We start from the raw sequence: 22,201 nt of genomic DNA on the forward strand, positions 1-22,201 counted from the left end.
TGAACAGCTAAAAAAAGAAAAGAGGATGTGCCGTTGCATGTATCGCATTTATGGTTGTTGTCGTTCAACGACGTTCCTCGAGTAAAATCGCTTGGTATAGTTAAAGTTCGGGTTTATTGATGTGTTCGTTTTGGTTAATTTATCAATTCGTATTGTGTCGGATTGGAGATGGGAGTTTATAAAGCGTATTTTGATTGCCGGCAATAAGGACACGGCATGTCGTTAGTTTTAGTCCATCATAAGGATTTCACTTTAATAATTTTGGACGGCCAGGATCAAGCAATGACAAAGCAAACTGTGTACAGTAATACACACCTACTATTTCCGAAGTCCACCCCCGTCAGGCATCTGTAGACCACACTACTCTCTCTACACGGACCCCTGCAAAAAAAGAGGAGCGAGAGTGCCGGTAACTGCCTTCAGAAAATTAATTAGAATGTCTAGCGAGAGTGAAGCTGCGCACGCTATTTCACCTGTTGCGGACTCCAACACGACCACCGGCGACGATGACATGCAACTCCTGAATGAAGCTGTTCGTTCTTTGCCTTCTCACGCCGTGAAGGACCTTCTGTCCATTGGGGTTTGTGCGCTTTCTAATGATCTTAGTACTTCACTATGAGGCTTAATTAGGGTTTTTTTTTTTCATTCTCTATTTACTCTTGCGTATTTAGTTTCGTCAATTCTGTTTTAGCTTTTTTTATTGTGGAATTAGCTCTTTGACAAGGAAGTAAAGCAGCTGGCTAGGAAACTGAGAGTTTTGCTCCTAGAGTGGACTTCCTCGCTGGTTTGTTTGGCTTCTATGGAAACGCAACTTAAAACAATTGAACATTTACTTTTCATATTCTAAGCTGTTGGAACATGTTGGTTGTGATATTTTTCAAGCAATCTAGATAGATTGTCAGTGTTTAAGTCCTAAGTTATGTAGTTCTTCTATGTTAGGTATGCACCAGATGCATCTTTCGGCTATTTGGAATCCGTGGACGTATTTATTCTTCCTCTTCTCTCTTGCCATCAATAATTTGTAGTATTCTTGGCGAGCCAACATGTACAGTTAAGCATGCAGTGAACTCCAGTTTGAAAGTCGATGAAGATGTTAAGGATCCTTCAATATTTAAGGAATCAGAAGAAACTGAGCCAGAATTATGCCGCGTTTGCTTAGGCATCTTGCAGTTCATTTACTGTGATGATAAAGGAATAACAGTAAAAAAGAACAGTGCTATTAATTTGGCTTTATCAATTGCTGAGCTGATAAAGCGAGAGGGTCATCAGATTGATAGCTTTTCTCTTGAAGTCTCCATACCACACATTATCCTTGAAAACGAACAAATTGTTCAGTAAGCGTTGTTTTACTCTGACTGCTAATTATATTTGGTGATTTTGACGCTGTGGATCATGTTTGATGTTAAAATTTCAAGTTTTTGGACTCTTGCATCTTGCAATACTGACTAAAGTTGTTTCTGTTTCTGCATTTTGTAGTTTGTACATGAAAAAGAAGTATAGATCAGAACTTTGGTTCCAAGAAAGACTTTCTAAATGCATTTCTGCAAAGGATGCCTTAAAGTCTGCAATAGCAAATCCGCTTGAAAATTTATTGGTAAGTAACGGCAATATCATGTTCTAATGTATATTAAACATCTCGGATTTTATCAATTTATTTATAACTTGCATGATTCCAACACTTTGACTATGAATTCTACACTACGGTGATATGCATTTGACCACGAGACTCGTCCATAGAGTAACAGGATTTGGTTATTACTGAGTAGTTGACTCTTTTAGTCTTACTTTAAAGAGCAAAGATATATATTTCGGCCTTTTCCCCCATACTTAACTCATAATTGCATATAAATGATGGGACATAGTTTCACTTTAAAGTTAAATATTAAGGTTTTTGCAGTGGAAACCAAATACTGTTATATCCTAAATCCCTAATTTCAAGTCTTGGTACAAAAGATGAAAATGTGTACAATTGACCTGCAAAGCAAAAATAAACTGGTTTTTGAAAAGATAAGTCTTTTAACAGTAGACTGAAAATTCAAAAGCTTGAAGTAGAAAAGATAATAAAATCACTTTCCAATTAGTTCTGCATGAATTGAAGCTTTGCAGGATGTCAAATCTGCTCCAGGCTCTTGTCATATCCGTCTGACATACACCCAAGCTAAGCCATCAGGTACCGCTCCAAATGTGGTGGAGGGAGGTGAAGGTTGCAAGAGGAGGAAAACAGGCATGTAAATCTGTTCGCATATTGTAGGAAATGTTGCTGTTATTTCTGAAAGGTCATGATTATTTATCAGTTGTTTATTTTGATGCTGTACTGCTACTTGTGCTTGCTTGCATAATTATCAGGTTCTGTGCAAACTTATTTTAGGTGTGAATGGATAAATCAGGGAAATAACTTTTAATTTGAGATGTCGATTTTGTTTTGTAACTCTGATTGGCTTTCTTGGCTATGTAAGTGCTCCCCTCTAAACATTGGGTTGGTTGCATTTACTATTACTGCAATACTGAATTTGATGTTCTTCATACATCCTTGAGAGCTGTAATTTTCTGATTCATTAAACTTTATACAAGTGTTGGATGCTTAAGTAGCTTCAATTCATGCAGACACTGATGCTGATTTGGAATCTATTAATGATAAGTTATTGGAGGCTGGCAACGAATGTTTTGATTCATCCAAAGCCAAAGGAAATGTTTTCTCTGAGATTTTTTTTAATGGTTTGGAAGATCATGAATCTTCTGAGTGCGTCATATTCCCCAGGGACAAGGTGATTCTCTTTCTTGTTTCTGCTGCAATCTGTGCATTAATTGGGTTTGATCTGGTTCCTGCATGTCATCAATTTAGTTATGCTGAAACTTCGACAATATGAATATTCATGGTTTTCAAAAATTATAAAGTTCAAAAGAATGAAAAAGTGACAACTGTTACGTGATGGTTGAAATGAAATACTCTGTTCATGTGTGTTAAGTGATTGCTGTTTGTTGGCTTAGGTGATGGTATTCCTTACTGGCTGTGACTGTTTGCGGTTTATACCTTCCAGGTCAATGCACCCTGCCACTTGGTTTTTCTTTGCTACAGGACACCTATATACTTTGGTGGAAGATACCTGAAGGTAAGCTTATTGTTATTTGGAAAATTACATTGATATAGATGTTGTATAAATCTCAAATCTCATGGTATGAGATACTTCAGAAATCATTTTAATTTTTGTTTTTAGAAAACAATCTTTAGAACTTGTTACGGTGGCATCACGAGGAAGCATCGTGTTCCTTACTTTGAGTCACACACAGGACAGGAAGATAATAAAATAATCTTGGCATACTCTCTTCTTTTGTCACCATTTCAGACCAATAATTTTATAATACAGTTTTGCCTGTTTTTGACCTCTATCAAGGAAAAAAAATCCCTCTGTAGAAGAATCTTTTTTCAAGTTGCATAAATATGAATGTCTTCATATCATTTCTCGAAATTTTAGTTTCATCAATTCATTTTACCATGCCAATGTTGTAGTAATCAAAACTTCTTCGAAATTGTGTAGCTCATACGTACAAATATTTGACATTTGTGTGGCAATGTTATGGTAATCAAAACTTCTTCGAAATTGTGTAGCTCATATGTACAAATATTTGAATATTCAATGGTTATGTTGACTTGTATGATTTTCATTAACATTTTGTATTTTATATATTACAGTTTTCAAGGAATGTGAGTCAAACACGTTGGATCATTGATGATGAAAGAATGGGAGAAACATCCATTGAGGTAGTGCCTCTTGCTTGCTGTTGACGATCATTATCTTCCTAACTGAAATATATTTTTAGGTTAAGGTGAACTAAAAGCTAACAGGTTTTCTACCTACCTTACATAGGAGATCATAGGTGGCAACATTCTTCCAATGTGTCAGGGTGACAGTTACAAGTTTCATGCTGCTGGTAGAGAGGATATCGATGTATGGAAGATTGGCTCTCTTGTTTGTGCAGTTTGATTGAATGAATATGGTTGTGATCTTTGATATTACTCTCTTCAGGTTCGAATGCTGGGTTCTGGTAGGCCTTTCCTGGTTGAGATACAAAATGCCCGCCTAGTCCCATCTGAGTCTCTTGTGAAAGAAATAGAAACAAAGATAAATAACTTCAATACTGAATTGGTGAGTTGGTTATATAAATTTGATGTAGTGTTCTCTTTCTTTCTCTTTTCAACTCTTAAAATTAATTGCAAGAAGCATGTTCTGCATGAAGGTTGGGGTTAGAAATCTTAAGATCGTAGGCAATCAGGGTTGGAATCTGATGCATGAAGGGGAAGCAGAAAAGCAGGTTTTTCTTCTTTTTTTTTTTCTTCGTTTGGTTTGTATTCATGTATGGTATATCATGCTTCATTATTCAAGATGCATTGAGAAAATTAGACCTGTTATTACTATCGTATTTTTCTTGCAGAAGCAATATTGTGCACTAGTATGGATTTCGCGCCCAATTGAAGACCAAGATTTGCACTCTATCATTAACCTCAAGGACTTGGTGAGCTCTTGCTTTGAGCTTCATTACCTATTTTTCTTCCTAGTCCAACTAGCAGCAATTAATGTAGTGAAACGTGAAGCGTCTATTCTTTTCCTCAAAACCTTCTAGATTTGATCAAGCATATTCAGTAGAAATTTAGTAGTTTAGCTGGTTTTGCTATTGGTTGATTTGCCTTTTTTATTTTTTTTGGCCCATGTTAACTGCTCAATTTTTGTGTATTCTCATTCAGCAAATTTTGCAGAGAACACCAATAAGGGTGCTCCACCGTCGGAGTCCACTAGAACGTGAAAAGATTGTACATTGGTTGGAGCATTTCCAATTATGCAGAACTGTGTTATTCTAGCTTGTTTATTAGCCTATGTATTCACAAAATCTAACACTCTTCCTTCCTTTCCCAATTCTAGGATGAAAATAGAAACAATTGCAGAGAGCTCTCAATATTTTCTTTTGCATCTATGTACCCAGGTAACCTTTTTTTCTTTTAGTTCTAACTATAATACAGATTCTCCTTTCTCTTCACATGCTATGCTGATAGATAACGTTGACAAACATTAAGTTTCCAAGCAACAATATTAAGCATCTTTTACACATCTGAAGACATGAAATAAACTGCACTTTATTGCGCTGAGCGATGCCCTATGAACCTTACAGAGTATTAGATCTCTCATTATTTTCTTTGATCACTTTTGTACTTTAAAAAATGTAAAACAGGCTGGGACATATATCAAAGAATTTGTTCACGGAGACTTAGGACGTACGCATCCAAAGTAAGCAACAAAGGAAAAATGATATTATCTCACTTGTCTTTTTTTTTTTTTTCACCTTATCTAAAAGTTTGTAATTAATAAACCTGTCTTCTTTGGCAGCATTGGATCAATTCTAGGATGCAGAGCAGAAATCCTGCAACTTGATGTTACAGGAGTGAAAATGGACTGTTTCCTGGCCGAATGAGTTGGATCAATTCTATTGTCTGTTTTTTTTTTTACCTGTCTACTTCTCGCTGTTTCTCTGCTGATATGGAAAACTCTGAATCTTGGGTTTGAGAAATTTTCTAAAAAGGCCGATTCACTCCAGTAGTTGCAGTGTTATACGCAAGGAATTTCCGTGGTCGGTTGCTTGGTTATGAACGATTAACAGTATTCACGTTTAGAGAAATAACTTCAAGTCAAATTAATATAAAATTAAAAAGCTACAGTGGAAGAACGTGCTAACTTTAACGACGGAAAGCTTTATTTGACGAGTTTTCGAAACGGAGTGCGCTTCTAACAGCGGACTCACTTGGTTACAATTACACGTGCCAGTCCTAACAAGAAAAATAATCATCCTCATTTGTTAATTTGTTTTTTTTTTTTAGCTGTTATTATTAATAATAAGACTTAATATTGGACTTAGATTTCATAATGGGCCTGCAGTAGGTTTAAAGGAAATTAAGCAACAAATGGGCTTGGAATTCTCTTAATGGGCCTCGAAATTCTATTGGCCTTGAAAATGGGCTTGAATTTTATTATGGGCCGATATTTGAATTTTAGGCCCAATAAATTGGCTAAAACTGGGCTTGGAATTCTCTTAATGAGCCATGAAAATGGGCTTGCATTTAGTATGGCCCTACAGTAGGTCTTTCTGGCCCAAAGTCAGCCGAATTTGAGGCTGAAATTGGGCCTAAAATTTTTACAATGAGCTTAAGTTGGGCTTGAATTCTGAAATTGGGCCACAAAATTGGGCCTGAATTTTGTTATGGGCCTGAATAGGTTCTTCAGCCCAAAGTTAGCCTATAAATGAGGCTAAAACTGGGCCTATATTTTTCGTCACCCCTATAATCGGGCCTCACTTTCCATTATGGGCTACAGTATGCTTTTTTGGCCCAAACTGAGCCCATCAATCGGGCTAAAATCTGCCTTATAAACTATGCTTGGGCTTTCTATGGACTTTTAAATCGAAGTACACAATGTTGAGCATCTTTTACCCATGGATACACGAAAACGAAATGAACTGCCATCTTAAACAGATTTATAAATTACGGTATGCGGCATGACTCTAGCCGAAAACTGAGAAGATGTTATCTTTGGTATAACGTTATTAATCATTTCTATTCTAGCTTGAAAGGGGGCAAAATGCTATAACGTAATTCTTTTTTTTTTCTCCCTTATTAAAAAGGGGAAAATTGAGAAAGTGAACATTAGATGTATTTTGAGCTTCGAACTACATTTGTCACAGGAGTCAGCTGCTACTCGGTCCAAGCAGCACCCAACACCTTTGCCATGAAGCCATACCGATCAGCAGCTTCATCAATCTGCCAAAACAAAGTTAAATATCAAAATAAAAAAAGTGTGGAATTCCGGAAAAAGAACCAATTCAACCAATAAACCATATTACCAATTTTTGTGTTGGACGCCCAGCTCCATGTCCAGCCTTACAGTCGATGCGGCCAATTATTGGGTTGGTCTGCGGGCTGTTTTCCAAGCTCGAGCACAGAACGTATTGCATGGTCTGAAAACAAGTGCAACATTTAGTGTGAAAAAGGACACGCAAGTGGAGCAGATGTGAATGTACGGGGGACTCATTGACCAAGGGAGCAAAGGTTTATGCGTAAATTTCCAATAGCCTTTACAGAAATATGAAGTGGCAGTTTGTCATTATTTACAATTGAACCAATCAATCATCGAGATATCATCTAATTGATATGAATTTGTGATATACAAGCAAATGCAGATGGTATGTGATAGCAAATGTTCTCAATTATGGAGAACTAACCGCCAATAACTTAAGCGAATGTAATGGTACAACTCGATCGTCGTGATCAGCTGTCAGTAGCATGGTGGCTGGGTACTGACAAGGTTGATCAGGATGCTGTTCCCATGGTCTCCGCACATTATGTAGTGGTGAATACCTGAGAAAAGCAAGTTGAGGACTTCAGAAAAAAAAAAAAATCACTCAGAAAATAATTCAATTTCAAAGTGAATAACAAGATTATACAGCAAGCAACAAGACATCGCGTTCTGAAATGCCAGTTGATACTTAACTTCAAGTAGGTTCATGAGATCCAGTTCATAGTATAGCTATCTCATCTGCCTAGTTAAGATGCTGTGGATGTATTAGACTATTTAGGGTTATGCTATAGAGTGAATCCAAAAACCTTTCTGGTCAAAAGTAATAAACGTCATGCCTAAAACTTGGGGCTATGCAATTTAGAACAAGGTAGCAATCAAATTGACTCGATTGCGTTTATCATGATAATAATGATATATAAACCTATGTTTTTCTTTTGTGATTGTTTCTAAATGACTGGGAAACCACTATAGCATGGGTATCAAACAAACGCAAATGCAAGACCCAGTATTTTATTTTTAACACCACCATCTTAACTATGAAAAATAGGTACCTACAATAGGAAGACACATTGAGTTCTTACACTAAATTTACTCACTTAATTAGCCAATGGAACTCTTCCTTGTTGTCTGAACAGCCGTAATCCGAAGTCCATGCATGACCTGCAAATAAAGCTTTAATCATGAGAATATGATGGAAAAGAAAGGACTAGTGCAGCCAAAAGGATGCTAATTGTCGGCTAACCTATTGTAAACTTGTGGAACCGCAGCATGTCCATAACACCAACATGGGCCAAAGCACAACCAAAAAGATCTGGTCTCTGAGACAAATAATATATTGAACAAAGTCAAATTATGATAAAAGATGGCACTTGCTTGCAAGTAGGCAAATCAATCAATTTTCTACCTGATTTATAGAAGCCCCAACAAGAAGCCCACCATTGCTTCCACCTTCAATGCACAACTTACTCGGCTGGGTATAACCAGTAGATATTAGGTACTCAGCTGCAGAAATGAAGTCATCGAAGCAGTTCTGCTTTTTTGCAAGTGAGCCTGCTTTATGCCATTCCTCGCCATATTCTCCACCACCTCGAATATTTGCAATGCAGTAAACAGCACCTAAATGCCTAGTCAGTGTAATACGACTGACACTAAATGATGGTGTCAAACTAATGTTAAATCCACCATATCCATATAACAAGCATGGGTGTGATCCATCCAATTTTATGTTCTTCTTGGCCACAATAAACATTGGTATCTTAACACCATCCTTGCTAGGAACAAAGACCTGGAAACAAAGAACCGATCAAATAGGAAACACATCTGGGATCGGAAGTAATGCTGCAAAATTAGAAAGGAAGGCAACAGTCACCTGATCCACATGGAACTCTGTGCGATCAAATCCTGCAACGCTAATTTCACGAAATATCTTCATTTCTGGAACTGGAGTGTCTAAATTGCATTGATATATGATACCAGGAGTAAGAAAACTAGTAAACCCAATAAACACTGTGCTATCCTTCCGCCGTGCAGATATCCCACTAACTGTGCCTATGTCAATTGGCAATTGATGCAGCAGTGACCCTGTTTTCAGATCCCTTACCTGTAGAACATATTTCACATCACTCAAGTAACTCAAGATCATTTGATTACCATTAACAGCCCTTGCTGATTCAAGGACATCTTTTTCAGCTTCTGAGACAACATCAGTCCAAATACTTGGCTCTTTCAAATCTACTCGGACTAGTTTATACTTGGGAGCATCTTTATTGGTCAAAAAAGTAAACGATGTGTCATCATTTGCAATGGCATGATATTGTGCATCAAAGTTATCTACAAGCTTAAGAAATGGGAGAAGGCCATTTCCACTGAATCCTCCAAGGCCTTCAGGAAATATAGACATATCACAGTAGTATATTTTGTTGACAGGATCACAGCTCTCCTCAATGTAAAGGAGAAGATACTGCAGAACAACATATGAAATTAAGTCAGGTTGAAGGAATTTGACATAAATATGCATTCTTCATCCTGCTATAAGTCAATGCATACTGGGAATACGTGTATAAACAATCACATAGTATCCATGAATCCTATTAGCACACGGAGATGCATAGGACTCAAATAATTCAAACAGTCAATGATACTCCAAAGATTTTGCAGAAGAGCAAAGTTCAAACAAATTAGGGCTTCCCCAATGATTTACTGTTGGAGGATTCAGTTGCATGTCAACCTCCTTTTGCCTCTAGCATCTGGAAGTTTTTTTTTTATATATAATCCTTTATAAGAGTTTGAACTAAGTCTTAAATGTTTATCATGATAATATACTTGCATATCAAGACAAATGAAGTGTAAAGCACTTGATCAACCATTACTCAACAAACGCATAGATAAAATATGAAACAAGGCTTGCCTTTCCATCTTCTGTTACACCAGCTGAAAACATGTATTTGGGGTTTTCAGGGTCTTTCCAGCATAGTATATCTTCAGATTGATCCGTACCCAAGAAATGATAGTATAGTTCATGATAAAGATTAGAATTAGTCTCTGTCCCGGCATCCAAGTTTTCTCCCTCCCTGCAGAAAAATTCAAAATTCAAACTATCCATTGTCAACACCAACCATAATAACTAAATCCATGTTCTCCTAACTTTTGTCCCAAACATTTACTGGAATTGATGGGAACTGTTAAAATTCAAAGTTGGAATTTCATATGAAATGAAATGACAGAGTGATTACATACTTGGGAGGTGGATAACGGCTATAGAAAAACCCTTTGCTGTCATGGGTCCAAGCAATACCGGAAAACTTAACCTGGATAAAAAAAAATTCACATATAACAATAAGCTCACAAATCTTAAACATCAAAACCGTCAAACATCTCCCCTCCCCCAAGATAAAAGAAAGCAGCAAACTCTTACCCAAGACAACGTGTCCGCTTCGACTTTCTTATCGTTAACTCGCATAACTTTGATCGTCACCCAATCACTCCCACTCGAGCTAAGCCCATATGCCAAATACTTAGCATCCTCACTAACCGAAAGCGTGTTCAATGAGACTGTTCCATCCTCACTGAGCGCATTGGGATCAAGTAAAACCTCCGGCTCTCCATCTAAACTATCCTATATTTTATCAATTAAACAAGTCAAAAACAATTAAAAACATGAATCACCTTCTCTAAATTCGATTAAACTGTAGATTACAAATTACCTGCACGTAGAGAACGTTTTGTGCTTGAAGGCCGGTGTTATGAAAATAAAAATATTTATCCCCTCGTCTGAACGGCGCGTCATAGCGTGGATGATCAAATAGCTTTGTGATTTTCTCGCGAATCTTTTCTCTGACGTCGCATGACTTCAACACACTTTCCGTCAATTTCACCTGTTTTTCCACGAAGTCTTTCACTTCCTCGGCATCCGGATCTTCAAGCCTACCAAAATCAAACAAATAACATCAAACACATTACTCTTAAGAAACAAAATCCAAATCCAATTCCATTACCATCGATAAGGATCGGCGACTTTAACGCCGTGGTAATCATCGACTACGGACTCATCCCTCCGAGCAATTGGATACTGAAGAGGTCCGTTAATAGCAGAGAGCGACCCCATTGTTGACCGAGAGAGACGAGTAGTAGTTTTATTGCAGGTTCTCTTGAGCGAAGGAAACAAGAAAACAGGAATACTTGCCGTCCTTGATACAACTTGATTTTGAAGGCGGCGCGCAATATAAGGGGCGGAAATACTACAAAGAAAGCGAAAGCAATGCGGATTGCGTGCAAATGATAACATTATTACGCCGTTTAAGGATATCATAGAAAGGCTTTCAGTAGCCAAACAAGGACACTGTTACACAGTCCTAGGATAAATGATTAATTTGATTTTAAAATTGTATTAAACATCTAAAATTAGTTTTTAAATCAATTTTAATTGGTTTAATTAAAACTAATAATTAAATTAAATTAAATTCTTGCTTCAGGTTCATTATGACACCATTTTGTTCCACAATGTTGCCATGGTCTTGGAAAATTGTCCTTTTAAGGTACGTCATGATCCATGGGACCACAGCTCGCGATGGCACACGTCGTGCTTCAATCTTTAAAAGGTATTGCACTGTGCTACGCGATCTATGTTCCCAGTTTCCACCTGTTTTTTGTAGCAATTTAAAATCAAAACTATTTTTAATTTTCTTACTTATTTCTTATTTTTGGTTTATTTATAACATATAGTGATCAATGAGTGTTTGATTACTAAATTTAACATGGTCATGAAAAATCACTTTAATTAAATATACTACAATTGTTATTATATTTTTTTAAAATATCTTAATTTTTTAAGGAAATTTATTTTTTTTCAACTTTTAAAAATATGTACATATAAAAATAATGTGAAGGAGCTAAAAAACATTGATAAATTTATATGATTGTGTGTTTATGCGATTGTGGCTCAGTTAGTAAGACATGTTTGGACATGTGGAAAGAATTATCGGGTTGATTTCAATTAAATACACATTTAAAGGGAGGAATAAAAAGTTTTAAATGTGACTAAGCTTCGAATCGGATTAAATCGGTCTCTAATAATAGGACCTAAATACCGATAGTTAAAAGGAAGAAAAAAAAAAAAAGTTACGGATGGATGCATGTTTTTCTAACCAATTCAATTTAGTTATTCACTTTTCATATGCAATTGTTTGCATTAATTGTAATTCGACGTATAGTTTAATCACAATTTATTAACTATATTTTCATTTTAATAAAACATAAAAAATTAAATAGGCATTTTCCATTACCTCAAATTCCTGCGGGTCCGGCTTAAAACTTATAGCTTGGATATTGTCTAGGTCGTCCGCCAACTTAAATTGAAATTAGCACAGAGAATATCTTTGTAGCGCGTGCCCAGAAGGCCACAGGTGATTGGACCGTGATATCCACGTTCCACAGTTACACGTAAGCTCGTGGAGCAACCGAAACTGAGAAAGCAACAGCTTTGTGTTCTTTTGGTGGGAAGTGGGGACTGCTGTTACCAAAGCCAACGGCCACATGAATGAGAAGAGAAGACTTCAGTGGAAACCAGAAAAAGCTTTTATGGTGTTAACTTTCCCTTTTCCTTCTCTCAATCACTACTCTATTTTCCAAATTCAGTCTAGTTCCATCTTCTTACCAGAAAGGAATGTACGGTTGTGATCCATAGTTCCCATCACAATCGCATCATTACGTTGAGCGATACTATTCTTTTCTTTTCGATTTTTGATCAATGGAGACTGTTTCGTCAGAGGAAGAGCTTGATCAATTGAGCGAGCGATGTGAATTTGACAGCTACAGTTTAAGTGCTGATGTCAGTGAATCGGAGAGTTCGAGTAGCTTCTCCTGCCCGCATTACGATCACCAAGGCGCTTCCACTTCTTTCACTTCTTCGCCGCTCACAGGACCTCAATTCCATGACGGTTTCAATTCCCCGCCACCGCTTCCTATAATGCTGCCGGTAGTTAGTGGCAGGCACGTTACGATTCCAACGAAGGGGGCAGTTAAACCGGATACTGGTTTGTCTGGTTAGTTTTATAGAACTTCCTTTTCTTTTCTCTCTTGGCTAAATTGAGATTTTTTTTTATTAGATGATTTCCCCCTAAATTTGAGGGTTCTTAACAGCATTTTCTTGTTAATTAAGTTGTTAATTGATGTAAATGTCCATCTGTTACTCATTTTAACTTAGCACCAAACAGTTGGTGCTCCGAATCTGTTTATTGTTAATGAGTCTGAGTGGAAAAATTCCAAATTTGAGGGCAAACGTTTTGTATAATCAGTGTAGTTAATGGATTTTTGTGGGATTGCAGAGGTTGAAATGATGAAAGAGCGATTTGCTAAGCTTCTGCTTGGAGAAGACATGTCAGGTAGAGGCAATGGAGTTTGCACAGCTCTAGCCATCTCCAATGCCATTACAAATTTATCTGGTTAGTAATTTCACCTTCCTTTTTTCTTTTAGTTGTCGGTTAATTTTATCTAAACTCTTTTGCCTGAAGTCATTTGGCTGCTTAAGAAAAAGATAGCATGTATAATGTTTATTATGTTTGTTGTCCAAATCCTCCACATGGATTTGCTAAGATATTTTTATTTTTTTTTTATGCAAATCTGCTCATGTTGGGGTGTATTTGGCAGCTTCTGTTTTTGGGGAGCAGTGGAAGTTAGAGCCACTAGCACAACCGAAAAAGTCCATGTGGCACCGTGAGATGGAATGGCTTCTGTGTGTCAGTAATTCCATAGTGGAGCTTGTTCCGTCAATGCAAGATTTCCCAAGTGGTGCAACCTTTGAGGTTATGGTGCCTCGGCCTCGCTCAGATCTACATGTAAACCTTCCAGCACTCAAGAAGCTTGATGCCATGTTGCTTAGCATTCTTGATGGGTTTTGCAATTCAGATTTCAGTTATGTTGATAGCAAGGTAATGGTTGCTGTTGGCGATGAAACAAAATCATTTCCTTTATTTTCATCTTCTTCAAGACTTCCAATTAATCAGGAAGAGAAGTGCTGGCTTCCCTTTCCCAAGGTTCCCCGGAATGGTTTATCTGAAGATACAAGAAAGAGATTACAGCAATGTAGGGAATGCACAAATCAAATACTTAAGGCTGCCATGGCAATTAATAACAGTGTGTTGAGTGAGATGGAAATTCCAAATGCTTACTTGGAGAGCTTGCCCAAGGTATGGAACACCCCCTGCGGTATGAAATTTTATTTTTGCACAACCAGTCTGCTATAAATGTGAGACCAGTGTTTTTTTTCTTTTTCTTTCGTTTGGGTGGGGGGGTGGTTTGCGCGGCGCGTGGGGCAATCAATTGGAAACTTTTCTTCTTAGTTCGCAGTAATATCAAATTTTAAAGAGTTCTGTTATTTTGTTGATGTGGGTGTGTTCCTTTTCTGTGTCTCTCATTTTTTACTTTTTTTTTGAGGCTATATACTGCATGAGGTTACGCTTTAAAATACAGGAAAATGTTCTGGAAACTTGCAGCAATAGAATTAGACATGATTAATGAGCTTTCCTTGAGAGGTACAGTTAGAGCACCGAAAAATTTTCTTCTTATAATGTGCTCGGTGCTATGTATTTGTTTGAGAACAAATATTTCATGCGTTCTGGTTTATGAAGTGATTTGCTGATTGAAGTTATTAGACAAAATGCTTTTCGATTAGTTGCTACCAACTGTATAAGCAATTCATTTGTTATGATTTCTTTTTCCTTTAAACATCCTAATTTTTGGTTTCATGGCATCTGTTAATCTTTCAGAGTGGGAAAGCTTGTTTGGGGGAGAATGTATATAGTTATATAACTGCCAATCACTTCTCTCCAGATTGTATTCTGGATCACTTAGACCTGTCATCAGAATACTCCACTTTGGAAATAGCAAACAGGATAGAAGCTGCTGCACATATTTGGAGGAAAAAATACCTTAAAGGCCAGACAGCGCATTCAAGGGCTGAAAAGAGGTCATCATGGGGAGGCAAGGTCAAAGGCTTCGTTGGTGAAGTGCAACGATGCAAGCTTCTAGCAAGACGGGCAGAGACCCTCCTACATAGCCTAAGGCTGCGTTTCCCTGCCCTCCCTCAGACTACTTTGGACATGAACAAGATTCAATATAACAAGGTATGGTCTATATTTTATTATCTAAGCATCATTCTCTGGCTATTGCTTGTTGAGAGCCACACATGAATGGGACAAATAAAACTAAAAACTTCCTCATTGCAGGATGTAGGGCATGCCATCATTGAGAGCTATTCAAGGGTGACAGAAAGCTTAGCCTTCAATATAATGGCAAGAATCGACGATCTCCTATATGTGGATGATGCCACCAGGCAACGTGCAGCAGCAGAGACATCTTATTTGTTCGACCAGGGAGGAATTCCGAGACAAAAGCCACTGTCACCCAGCCCTTTTTCTTTTCAACGTAGTCCTTCAGCCTCTCAATTTGACTCTTCCTATAAAAAAATAAGAATCCCAAGTGGAAAGACGCATCGGCTTGCCAAGAGCAAGTTAAAGGACTCGCCAATTCAAACATTGCAGAAACTAACTTTCTAATTTGAAGGAAAAAATAGTCCATAGCTCAAGAAGAATCTAGTAATGCTTGTGAACCAGGTGTAGATAGCTTGATCTACTCAGGGCAGGAGAAAGCTAGTTTTGTAATTCTGATACGTAGTGAAGGTAGATAGGACAGATGGTGTTGTTTAATTCCTTCACAAGCAGATTGAGAACATGCCTGGGAACTCTCAATATACTTTTTCATCATAGTCTAGTTGCATAAACACATTTTGCTTAATTGTTTTCTTTAGATGTGTAGAGTCTTCAATAGAAGTCACAGAACAACTGCTTCAAGTTATTGTATTTGTAATTTCAGTAGCAAATACATGTCTCATCAATATCTCAACTCCAAAAATCTCTTATATCTGGAAGCCCCATAATTTCTTACGTTGATTTAGTGTTTTCTTTATCTTCCTTGAACTTCATGCTTATTTTTAACGTTCCACGTATGTTCTTGTGCTTCAACGACAAAAGAAGACAGAGTACTCACTATTACGAATGCCTTGTTTTGGGCCTTTTGCACCCGTTTGCAGAGCCCTTTAATGGCAGTAAGACAAAAACACATTTAATACCAGTAAAATTCGCATCTTTTTTAATTTTATGGTTACAACTGAAAGTCTTATTCTCTTGAATCAAAGTCCTCCCGTCCAACCAACTAGTAATTTAGTATTTTTGGAAGCATTACATCAATGGTCGGAAATTTAAACCTTTTTGCTAACCTTTTTCCTTAATACGATGCTAAAAGAACCCGGAAAAACGCCCTAATTATAATTAGAGTTTCGATTAGACCAAACAGTAAAAGATAGTGAAAAAACTTTTGCATAACAGGTCCTTTCTCAGGTTTAAAATTTAAATAACAATTAAAAAGTGCATTTCTTCCATTCAAAAAAAGTGCATTTCTTAAAAATGTTAACTAGAAATCGTAAAATTTTTTAAAAAATAAATTTCATATTATAATAATTAGAAAAACTACAAAATAATTAACAGTACTTAAAAATTATTTTTTCTCAAGAACAGTTAAAATGATATTTAAAAAATAGTATATTAATAAATTTTCAAGACACGATCGTTATGACATGACTGGGTGGGTAGCTAGGAATCGAAAGGGTTTAATTAGGTTCAGACTTTAACTAGTCAAGCTCAAAAGGTTGCAGGTAAACGTACCATTATTACAATATGAATCATAACATTATTGAAGGGAGAAAAAAAAAAAAAAAAGGCATTATTGAAGAAATTATACTGCACCTAAACCTCATCTTTTAAATGTTTCAAACTTTCAATGGCCGAAATTTCATTTTCATAACTGCCAATAACATATTCCTCAGATTTCTTCTTTTATTGAATAACATTTGGCCCTTCCTTTTTCATTTTTTCTTTTATCTTTCTTGTTCCCCTAAAAAACACATATCATGCCAAAAGCCAAAAACCAAAAACCTAATTTTCGATATCAATTTATACGACCGTTGAAATTTTAATGATCAGTGACGGTGTCGTGATACCTCTTCTATATAACTTCCAAGCTTATGCTTCCTTTACAAAAAAAAAAAAAATAAAACTTCAATGACTTTTTTTTTTTTTGGTAAAATGAATAAATTACTCTTTAAATTATTGTTTATTTTATATAACAAGAAGGTGTAATCGCGCGCTGGTAATAGCAAGTCAAGATTTCCGCCTTCCAGCAAAATGTGTTACATTGCCATTATAAAAGAAATGGTCCCTCCAATTCCAATCCTCAGTTTTGTGAAGTGAACAAGTGAAAAGTGGCCACTCTCACTTGCACTGCCATTATGGTCCCCGCTAGAATAATTATAAATTATCATCAAAATCCAACTTTTATTTTAACTCTCTCTTGTCCTACCCATGACTAAATTCAAATCCCATTTGACCCAAAAGGAATAGAATAGAACAGAAGCCTTAAAAAGCAACACCTTCATCTCCAAAACGAAAGTGGCTTTTCAGAAGGAGAGCCTCCATGGTACTAAAAGTAAAGGAAAATCCATCCTTACCCCTCCCCTTACGAATACAAACCAATCTCTCCAATCGCCATTCATTCTGCGTGAACCCACGAACCAATAAGAATCCGTTTCCCAGTCAATTCTTTGACTTGAGAGTTGAGAAGGAGCATCTCAGTCGCGAGATTGGATGTGACATCCACCTCCCTACAATAGGATGTGGGCATATTGTTTTACATCAATTTAAAAGCGGTGTCAGTCTTCAATCATGAGCCTACGTATACTGAGGCTCGGCGAGCGTAGAAACGTATACAGTAATAGGTCTGCCCTAAAAATGAAGGACATGCCCTACAATAATTAAATAGTGAAATTAAATGAAATTAAATAGGTAAATGGACAACGGTGGCAGACATGCATGAAGCCATGAACAATGAGATCTCCACCTTTAATTGTGATCTGATAATTAATCTTGCATAATCGGTGTTTTATATCTGCAGATATACCATACATGTCGAGAAGATGATTGCAAATTTACAGCTCTTAGCCACCGTTTGGGTATAGGAGCGTATCGGCGGCCTTCACTAATGGAATACAAGCTCCTCCGAAATCTTGAATCTCTTCAATATTGAGCCCTAACTCCCTGGTTTAGATTTTAAGAGACAAGAACAAGAAACAGAAAACAGGACTGACAAAACCCTAGATCGGAAGCGATATAAACGAAGACGAAAAGAAAAAATCTTAGTATTATGCACTGCTTGATCAAATAAAAAGAAACAACAGAACCCCAGAAAAGAAAGAGATGGGCAAATAAAAAATAAGGGTTTAAATATGAAGTTCAGCTTCAAAATCTAACAGCCACACATAAAGATCTGAAATTTGACGAAACCAAAGTGAAGACTTGTGCTTCAATATTTGATCATAGCCTCCATCAATCATATTTTGCAGATAATTGGACAATCTGTTGAACTACAGATTGTTAAAAGGAAGTACTTTAAACAAGTCGTTTCCTTCATTTTTTTTCCCCTTTCCCTCATATTCTTGCAGAAAATAGAAAGTGAAGTTTGGGTGATAAAGAGTACATGGCTATGAGGGCATGAAACTAACACCATCCGATCATTACAAACATAAAAAAGAAAAAAAAATTAACACGAATTTATGAAAAAAAAAAATAGACGAAGAAAGTGCAAAAAGTAGTTTACCTTGACCTTTGTCGCAGAAGAGAGAGAAGTGAAGGAAAAATCACGAGGGTTTTACAAAGAGAGACCAACAGAGCTCAGTTGGCAGTATGCCCACCTCCATAAAAATACTCGAGCGAGAGAGAGAGAGAGAGAGAGAGAGAGAAAGAGAGATTTCAACAAGGAGGTGGACAGAATGCCAATAAACTCTGTAAGAAACCCTTTGTTAAACCCACATGAAAGCTAAAGACTGTCCCTTGTATTCACCACCGGAGGACACAAACATATACAGAGAGAGAGAGAGAGGCCGAGGGGTAGCCATCGATTAGTTATTTACGAGTATTATTATTTTACCTTATTAATTTTATTAATAGAAACATAAATAATTAATTCAAAAATCTTAAACTAAATAAGTGAATTATTATTTTAGAACGGAGAAGATAATACAAGATGGAGGAGGCCAGCAGAGAATAATAGAGGATGGATGAAGCCATAAGAGCAGATGGGTATATTTAAGATGAGAGGTGAGGACGGTAGCATAGTAAATAAGAGAGAGAGGAGCGGGGTGGAGGGTGATAGGTGATGGGTGTAATTAATTGAAAGGGGAGCAAAAGAGAGACGAAGAAGAAGTGATTTCGGACTCAAAAAGACAATAGATAAATAAATACTAATCAGATTGGATGATGGTTCATTCCATTCTCTATTTCCCTCTCTTATACTCTACGAAATAGGGCATATATTTAGAAGGATCAAAGGATCATCATAGTTATTCTTGCCATTTGCCCTCGTTCTTGATGAAACCCAACCTCCCTTCTCTTCAGTCTTTTCTTTTCTAGAGTTTCACACCCTCTCCTCCTCTCCTCTCCCATAATGCTCTCTTCCTTTTTAACCCCCTCGTTTCTGATGCCAAATATTCACACACGCATATCCCAAACTCAAAAGGGAGTGGGTTGGTTTTGCCCTTCTATAAGTAATACTTGTTGGTGTTTGTTTAATTAATTAATTAAATCAATTACTGGCCATATAATGACAAAACAAGTGCAAATTCTTCAGTTTCAGATTAAAAAGCAGCTTTCTTTTGTTTTATGAGGAGGGCTTTCTCTGTACTCCTCAGCTCATGTTTTTGCTACCGCTCCACAGCTACCAGCCAAGGCTCCATCATCTAATAACATCATCAATTAATCTGGGCCCTTGTAGCGCGCTGCGCGATTATCTAGAGCCGTTTGATTACTGGCGTGGCTGGGGCTGTAACCTTCCGGTTACTGTAAATCACGCTTTACATGTAACATAAAATAATTGGCAGTGGCACGTTAGTTGCTTTAACCGTGGCAAAGCTCACTGACAGAGCGTTAATAACATCAATGAGAAATTCACTTCATCTCATGTAGAATTTTTTTAAATTAAAAATGCTCATATTGTGTTATATATATCATTTTAAGTTATGAAACGTATATCAAATCTTTGTAATTTATTTAGAACATATATCAAAATGGTTAATTAAGGGTCAAGTTGGGGTCATTGCCCTTTTTTAAAAGGAGCGTAAATGGTATAAGAAAAAATCCCAATAAGCATTTTTGGGTAGAAATGATGAATTAAATCTACCTTGGCATGCCATTTATTGCTGGTGTTCATCAAAGTATTAATGGAGTTTGTCACCTTCCTAGCTAACATCAATATAGCTCATTATACCAGCGTGGAAATAGCTAGGCCCTTGTTTTGACTTGACACCTAGCTAACAATTAATTAAGTTGAATGATTAAACCAATTCATCAAGTGCTAATAGACTTTGTTTAACTCTAATCTAACACATCAAACGGTTCATTATGCCAGCGTGGTATTTGTTAGGGTTTTTGACTTGCTATCTGTATATATTTCTAGCTATAACCATGGATTTAATGTTACAGTCCAAGATTTTTCTTGCTGTCACAATCTAAAACGAGCAATTTCAAGTTTCAGATATGATATCGAATTAGAAAATATGTAAGTGATAATCCAACAAAGAGTAATGGAACAAACATATAGGGGGATTGGTGAGGACCCCACTCGTCCATCTTTGGTCCTACAATGACACCACTAAGGTAATGAGTGTGGAATCCTAGGTACATACTTATATTCTTTCTTGCACCGGCACTACAAATTCTTCCCCTAAATTTCAAACACGTCCTTTTTGACCTACATTAGACAAGTTTATAATGCGATTAAAAGGTAAAACATAGGTCAATCTACTATAATTATAATATACATTCACATCGCTGCCACCCCTTTTCTCCTCTACAGTCACCAGCTGAAGTTAAGTTAATAACCAATTTTCATGCGACAAACTTTCTTTTTAAGGTCGGTACAGGTAAAAACGGTAAGAGTGGGTGAAAATGCAAATTTGATTTTTTGAAACTGAACTTTATTGGAAGGATTAATAACTTTTATGCTCTAAAGTGCAAACGAGATTACATCTCTTGAGTATATAAACAAAATTTCTTTTTAAGTAATTGAAATTATATTCGGTAATAATTTTTCATATACCGTTTAATATATTTTTACATAGCATAGTATTTGGAAGGTTGAAGTTGCTTCAGTCGAAGTGATCCCTTCTTTGAGCAGTCTTCGCCTAGTGGCGCTCTGCGGCTAAGTCGATGGTTGCAACCCTTCGAACTCTTCCTAAACTAATTAATTAAAGTGTTCTGGAATGCTATTTTAGGGTTGAGGGACTGGATTGTAAACCGCTAATTTTGCCCAACACATAAATATGAAATAATTAAATGTTTTTTCTTTTTCATAAAAAATAAATTATTATTAGAGTCACGTGCGCCACACTTCCCAAAAGAGATAAAAAAAGAAGGAAAGATAATCTATGCATATAAAGAGAGGGAGAGAGATGAAATCTACCCTTTTGTCGATTGATACGTCTTTGTGATAAGTGTCTGTGTCTGAGTGTACAAATAATAATAATAATAATAATAATAATTTTGAGTGTAGTATAAAAATAAAAGAAAAAGAACAAACTCCCACAAATACTAATAACAAATACGTAGGGTATTTATGAGATGGAAACTGTTTTATACTTTAGTATTAACTTTGACCCACCAATAGCATTAGTTAATAAATTTTTTTACAGTTGAAAGTTTGAAAAGAGAATAGAGGATAGGAGAAGTTTGCCGGAGTGAAATTGACTTTGTTCTCCACGTCCAATTAGAGGTACAGCGTACGCACCAGTTGTCCTACTCAGTTCGTGTCAGAGCCATGATTGAATCATTGGGACAGTCAAAATTTAAGAATAGTAACTCTGCCCACTTGGTCTTTGTATTTATTGCTTACACCTGGCTGGCCTCGCTACTTCTTTTTTTTTTTTCGTAAATTTATTATATCTTGCTTGCTTCTACTCATTTCTCACTTCTCATCCAATTATTACGAAACCATATATGTGAATTTAGGTATTTCTTTTTTTATTAAAAGTTTATATCAATCTAAATAATTATAATTATTTACATGCCTAGTCTTTAGGGAATCAAGTTTATAAAAAAGATAAATGATTATATTACTAAAATGAAAATATTTATTGTTGTTATTTGGTGTTTCAAAATGAAAAAATAAGTTGCCGCCCAGCCATCTCTAATTTTAAATTTTTTTTAGATTTATCTTATAAAATATATAAAATATTAATTTTTTTACCTATAAAATAATAATTT

At 36.4% G+C, this 22,201-nt stretch overlaps 3 protein-coding genes and 1 long non-coding RNA gene across 5 annotated transcripts; 2 read left to right on the forward strand and 2 right to left on the reverse strand.

Annotated features, from left to right (window-relative positions):
* The first annotated feature begins 324 nt into the window (after nucleotides 1–324).
* LOC105635269 (Pseudouridine synthase family protein) lies at nucleotides 325–5,585 on the forward strand. 2 transcript variants are annotated; one of them, XM_012218308.4, is made up of 16 exons: nucleotides 325–580; nucleotides 713–784; nucleotides 940–1,334; nucleotides 1,477–1,594; nucleotides 2,107–2,224; nucleotides 2,605–2,765; nucleotides 3,039–3,110; nucleotides 3,692–3,760; nucleotides 3,867–3,947; nucleotides 4,026–4,145; nucleotides 4,237–4,311; nucleotides 4,432–4,512; nucleotides 4,742–4,815; nucleotides 4,917–4,977; nucleotides 5,224–5,279; nucleotides 5,379–5,585. In XM_012218308.4, exons 1-16 carry the CDS (start codon nucleotides 437–439, stop codon nucleotides 5,461–5,463), a joined length of 1,782 nt encoding a protein of 593 aa, XP_012073698.1. In that variant the 5' UTR covers nucleotides 325–436; the 3' UTR covers nucleotides 5,464–5,585. The 2 variants fall into 2 exon arrangements, with proteins under 2 accessions (XP_012073698.1, XP_012073699.1); XM_012218309.3 differs by lacking the exon at nucleotides 713–784 and having other exon boundaries at nucleotides 327–580.
* Nucleotides 5,586–6,494: 909 nt separating this feature from the next.
* Nucleotides 6,495–11,150, reverse strand: LOC105635270 (uncharacterized). The gene is made up of 12 exons (XM_012218310.4): nucleotides 10,835–11,150; nucleotides 10,544–10,763; nucleotides 10,255–10,455; nucleotides 10,077–10,147; nucleotides 9,748–9,910; nucleotides 8,710–9,300; nucleotides 8,245–8,625; nucleotides 8,083–8,158; nucleotides 7,937–8,000; nucleotides 7,264–7,399; nucleotides 6,886–6,999; nucleotides 6,495–6,802 (listed from the first exon to the last, which is right to left on the reverse strand). Exons 1-12 carry the CDS (start codon nucleotides 11,146–11,148, stop codon nucleotides 6,737–6,739), a joined length of 2,397 nt encoding a protein of 798 aa, XP_012073700.1. The 5' UTR covers nucleotides 11,149–11,150; the 3' UTR covers nucleotides 6,495–6,736.
* A 1,207-nt stretch (nucleotides 11,151–12,357) lies between these two features.
* On the forward strand, nucleotides 12,358–15,746 carry LOC105635271 (rop guanine nucleotide exchange factor 1). The gene is made up of 5 exons (XM_012218311.3): nucleotides 12,358–12,880; nucleotides 13,163–13,279; nucleotides 13,485–14,023; nucleotides 14,603–14,959; nucleotides 15,062–15,746. Exons 1-5 carry the CDS (start codon nucleotides 12,586–12,588, stop codon nucleotides 15,389–15,391), a joined length of 1,638 nt encoding a protein of 545 aa, XP_012073701.1. The 5' UTR covers nucleotides 12,358–12,585; the 3' UTR covers nucleotides 15,392–15,746.
* Nucleotides 15,747–16,984: 1,238 nt separating this feature from the next.
* On the reverse strand, nucleotides 16,985–19,891 carry LOC110009580 (uncharacterized). Its single transcript, XR_002284472.3, has 2 exons — nucleotides 17,787–19,891; nucleotides 16,985–17,691 (listed from the first exon to the last, which is right to left on the reverse strand). It is a non-coding gene; the product is annotated as an uncharacterized LOC110009580 (long non-coding RNA).
* Nucleotides 19,892–22,201: the final 2,310 nt, after the last annotated feature.

The sequence above is a fragment of the Jatropha curcas genome, chromosome 9 (genome assembly GCF_041381405.1).
Source record: "Jatropha curcas cultivar XTBG-Jc1 chromosome 9, XTBG_Jcur_1.0, whole genome shotgun sequence".
Taxonomy (NCBI): Eukaryota; Viridiplantae; Streptophyta; class Magnoliopsida; order Malpighiales; family Euphorbiaceae; genus Jatropha; species Jatropha curcas.

What these genes read in the sequence shown, in the direction of transcription:
- LOC105635269 (XM_012218308.4), top strand. Translation starts at nt 437, where the DNA reads ATGTCTAGCGAGAGTGAAGCTGCGCACGCTATTTCACCTGTTGCGGAC. An exon ending in AGGACCTTCTGTCCATTGGG is followed by an intron (nt 581 to 712) that starts GTTTGTGCGCTT and finishes TTGTGGAATTAG; the next exon opens with CTCTTTGACAAGGAAGTAAA. An exon ending in CGTGAAAAGATTGTACATTG is followed by an intron (nt 4,816 to 4,916) that starts GTTGGAGCATTT and finishes TCCCAATTCTAG; the next exon opens with GATGAAAATAGAAACAATTG.
- LOC105635270 (XM_012218310.4), bottom strand. Translation starts at nt 11,148, where the DNA reads ATGATATCCTTAAACGGCGTAATAATGTTATCATTTGCACGCAATCCG. An exon ending in GTGTAACAGAAGATGGAAAG is followed by an intron (nt 9,301 to 9,747) that starts GCAAGCCTTGTT and finishes GTTGTTCTGCAG; the next exon opens with TATCTTCTCCTTTACATTGA. An exon ending in GAGTTCCATTGGCTAATTAA is followed by an intron (nt 7,400 to 7,936) that starts GTGAGTAAATTT and finishes TGCTTTTCTCAG; the next exon opens with GTATTCACCACTACATAATG.
- LOC105635271 (XM_012218311.3), top strand. Translation starts at nt 12,586, where the DNA reads ATGGAGACTGTTTCGTCAGAGGAAGAGCTTGATCAATTGAGCGAGCGA. An exon ending in ACCGGATACTGGTTTGTCTG is followed by an intron (nt 12,881 to 13,162) that starts GTTAGTTTTATA and finishes GTGGGATTGCAG; the next exon opens with AGGTTGAAATGATGAAAGAG. An exon ending in ACTTGGAGAGCTTGCCCAAG is followed by an intron (nt 14,024 to 14,602) that starts GTATGGAACACC and finishes TTAATCTTTCAG; the next exon opens with AGTGGGAAAGCTTGTTTGGG.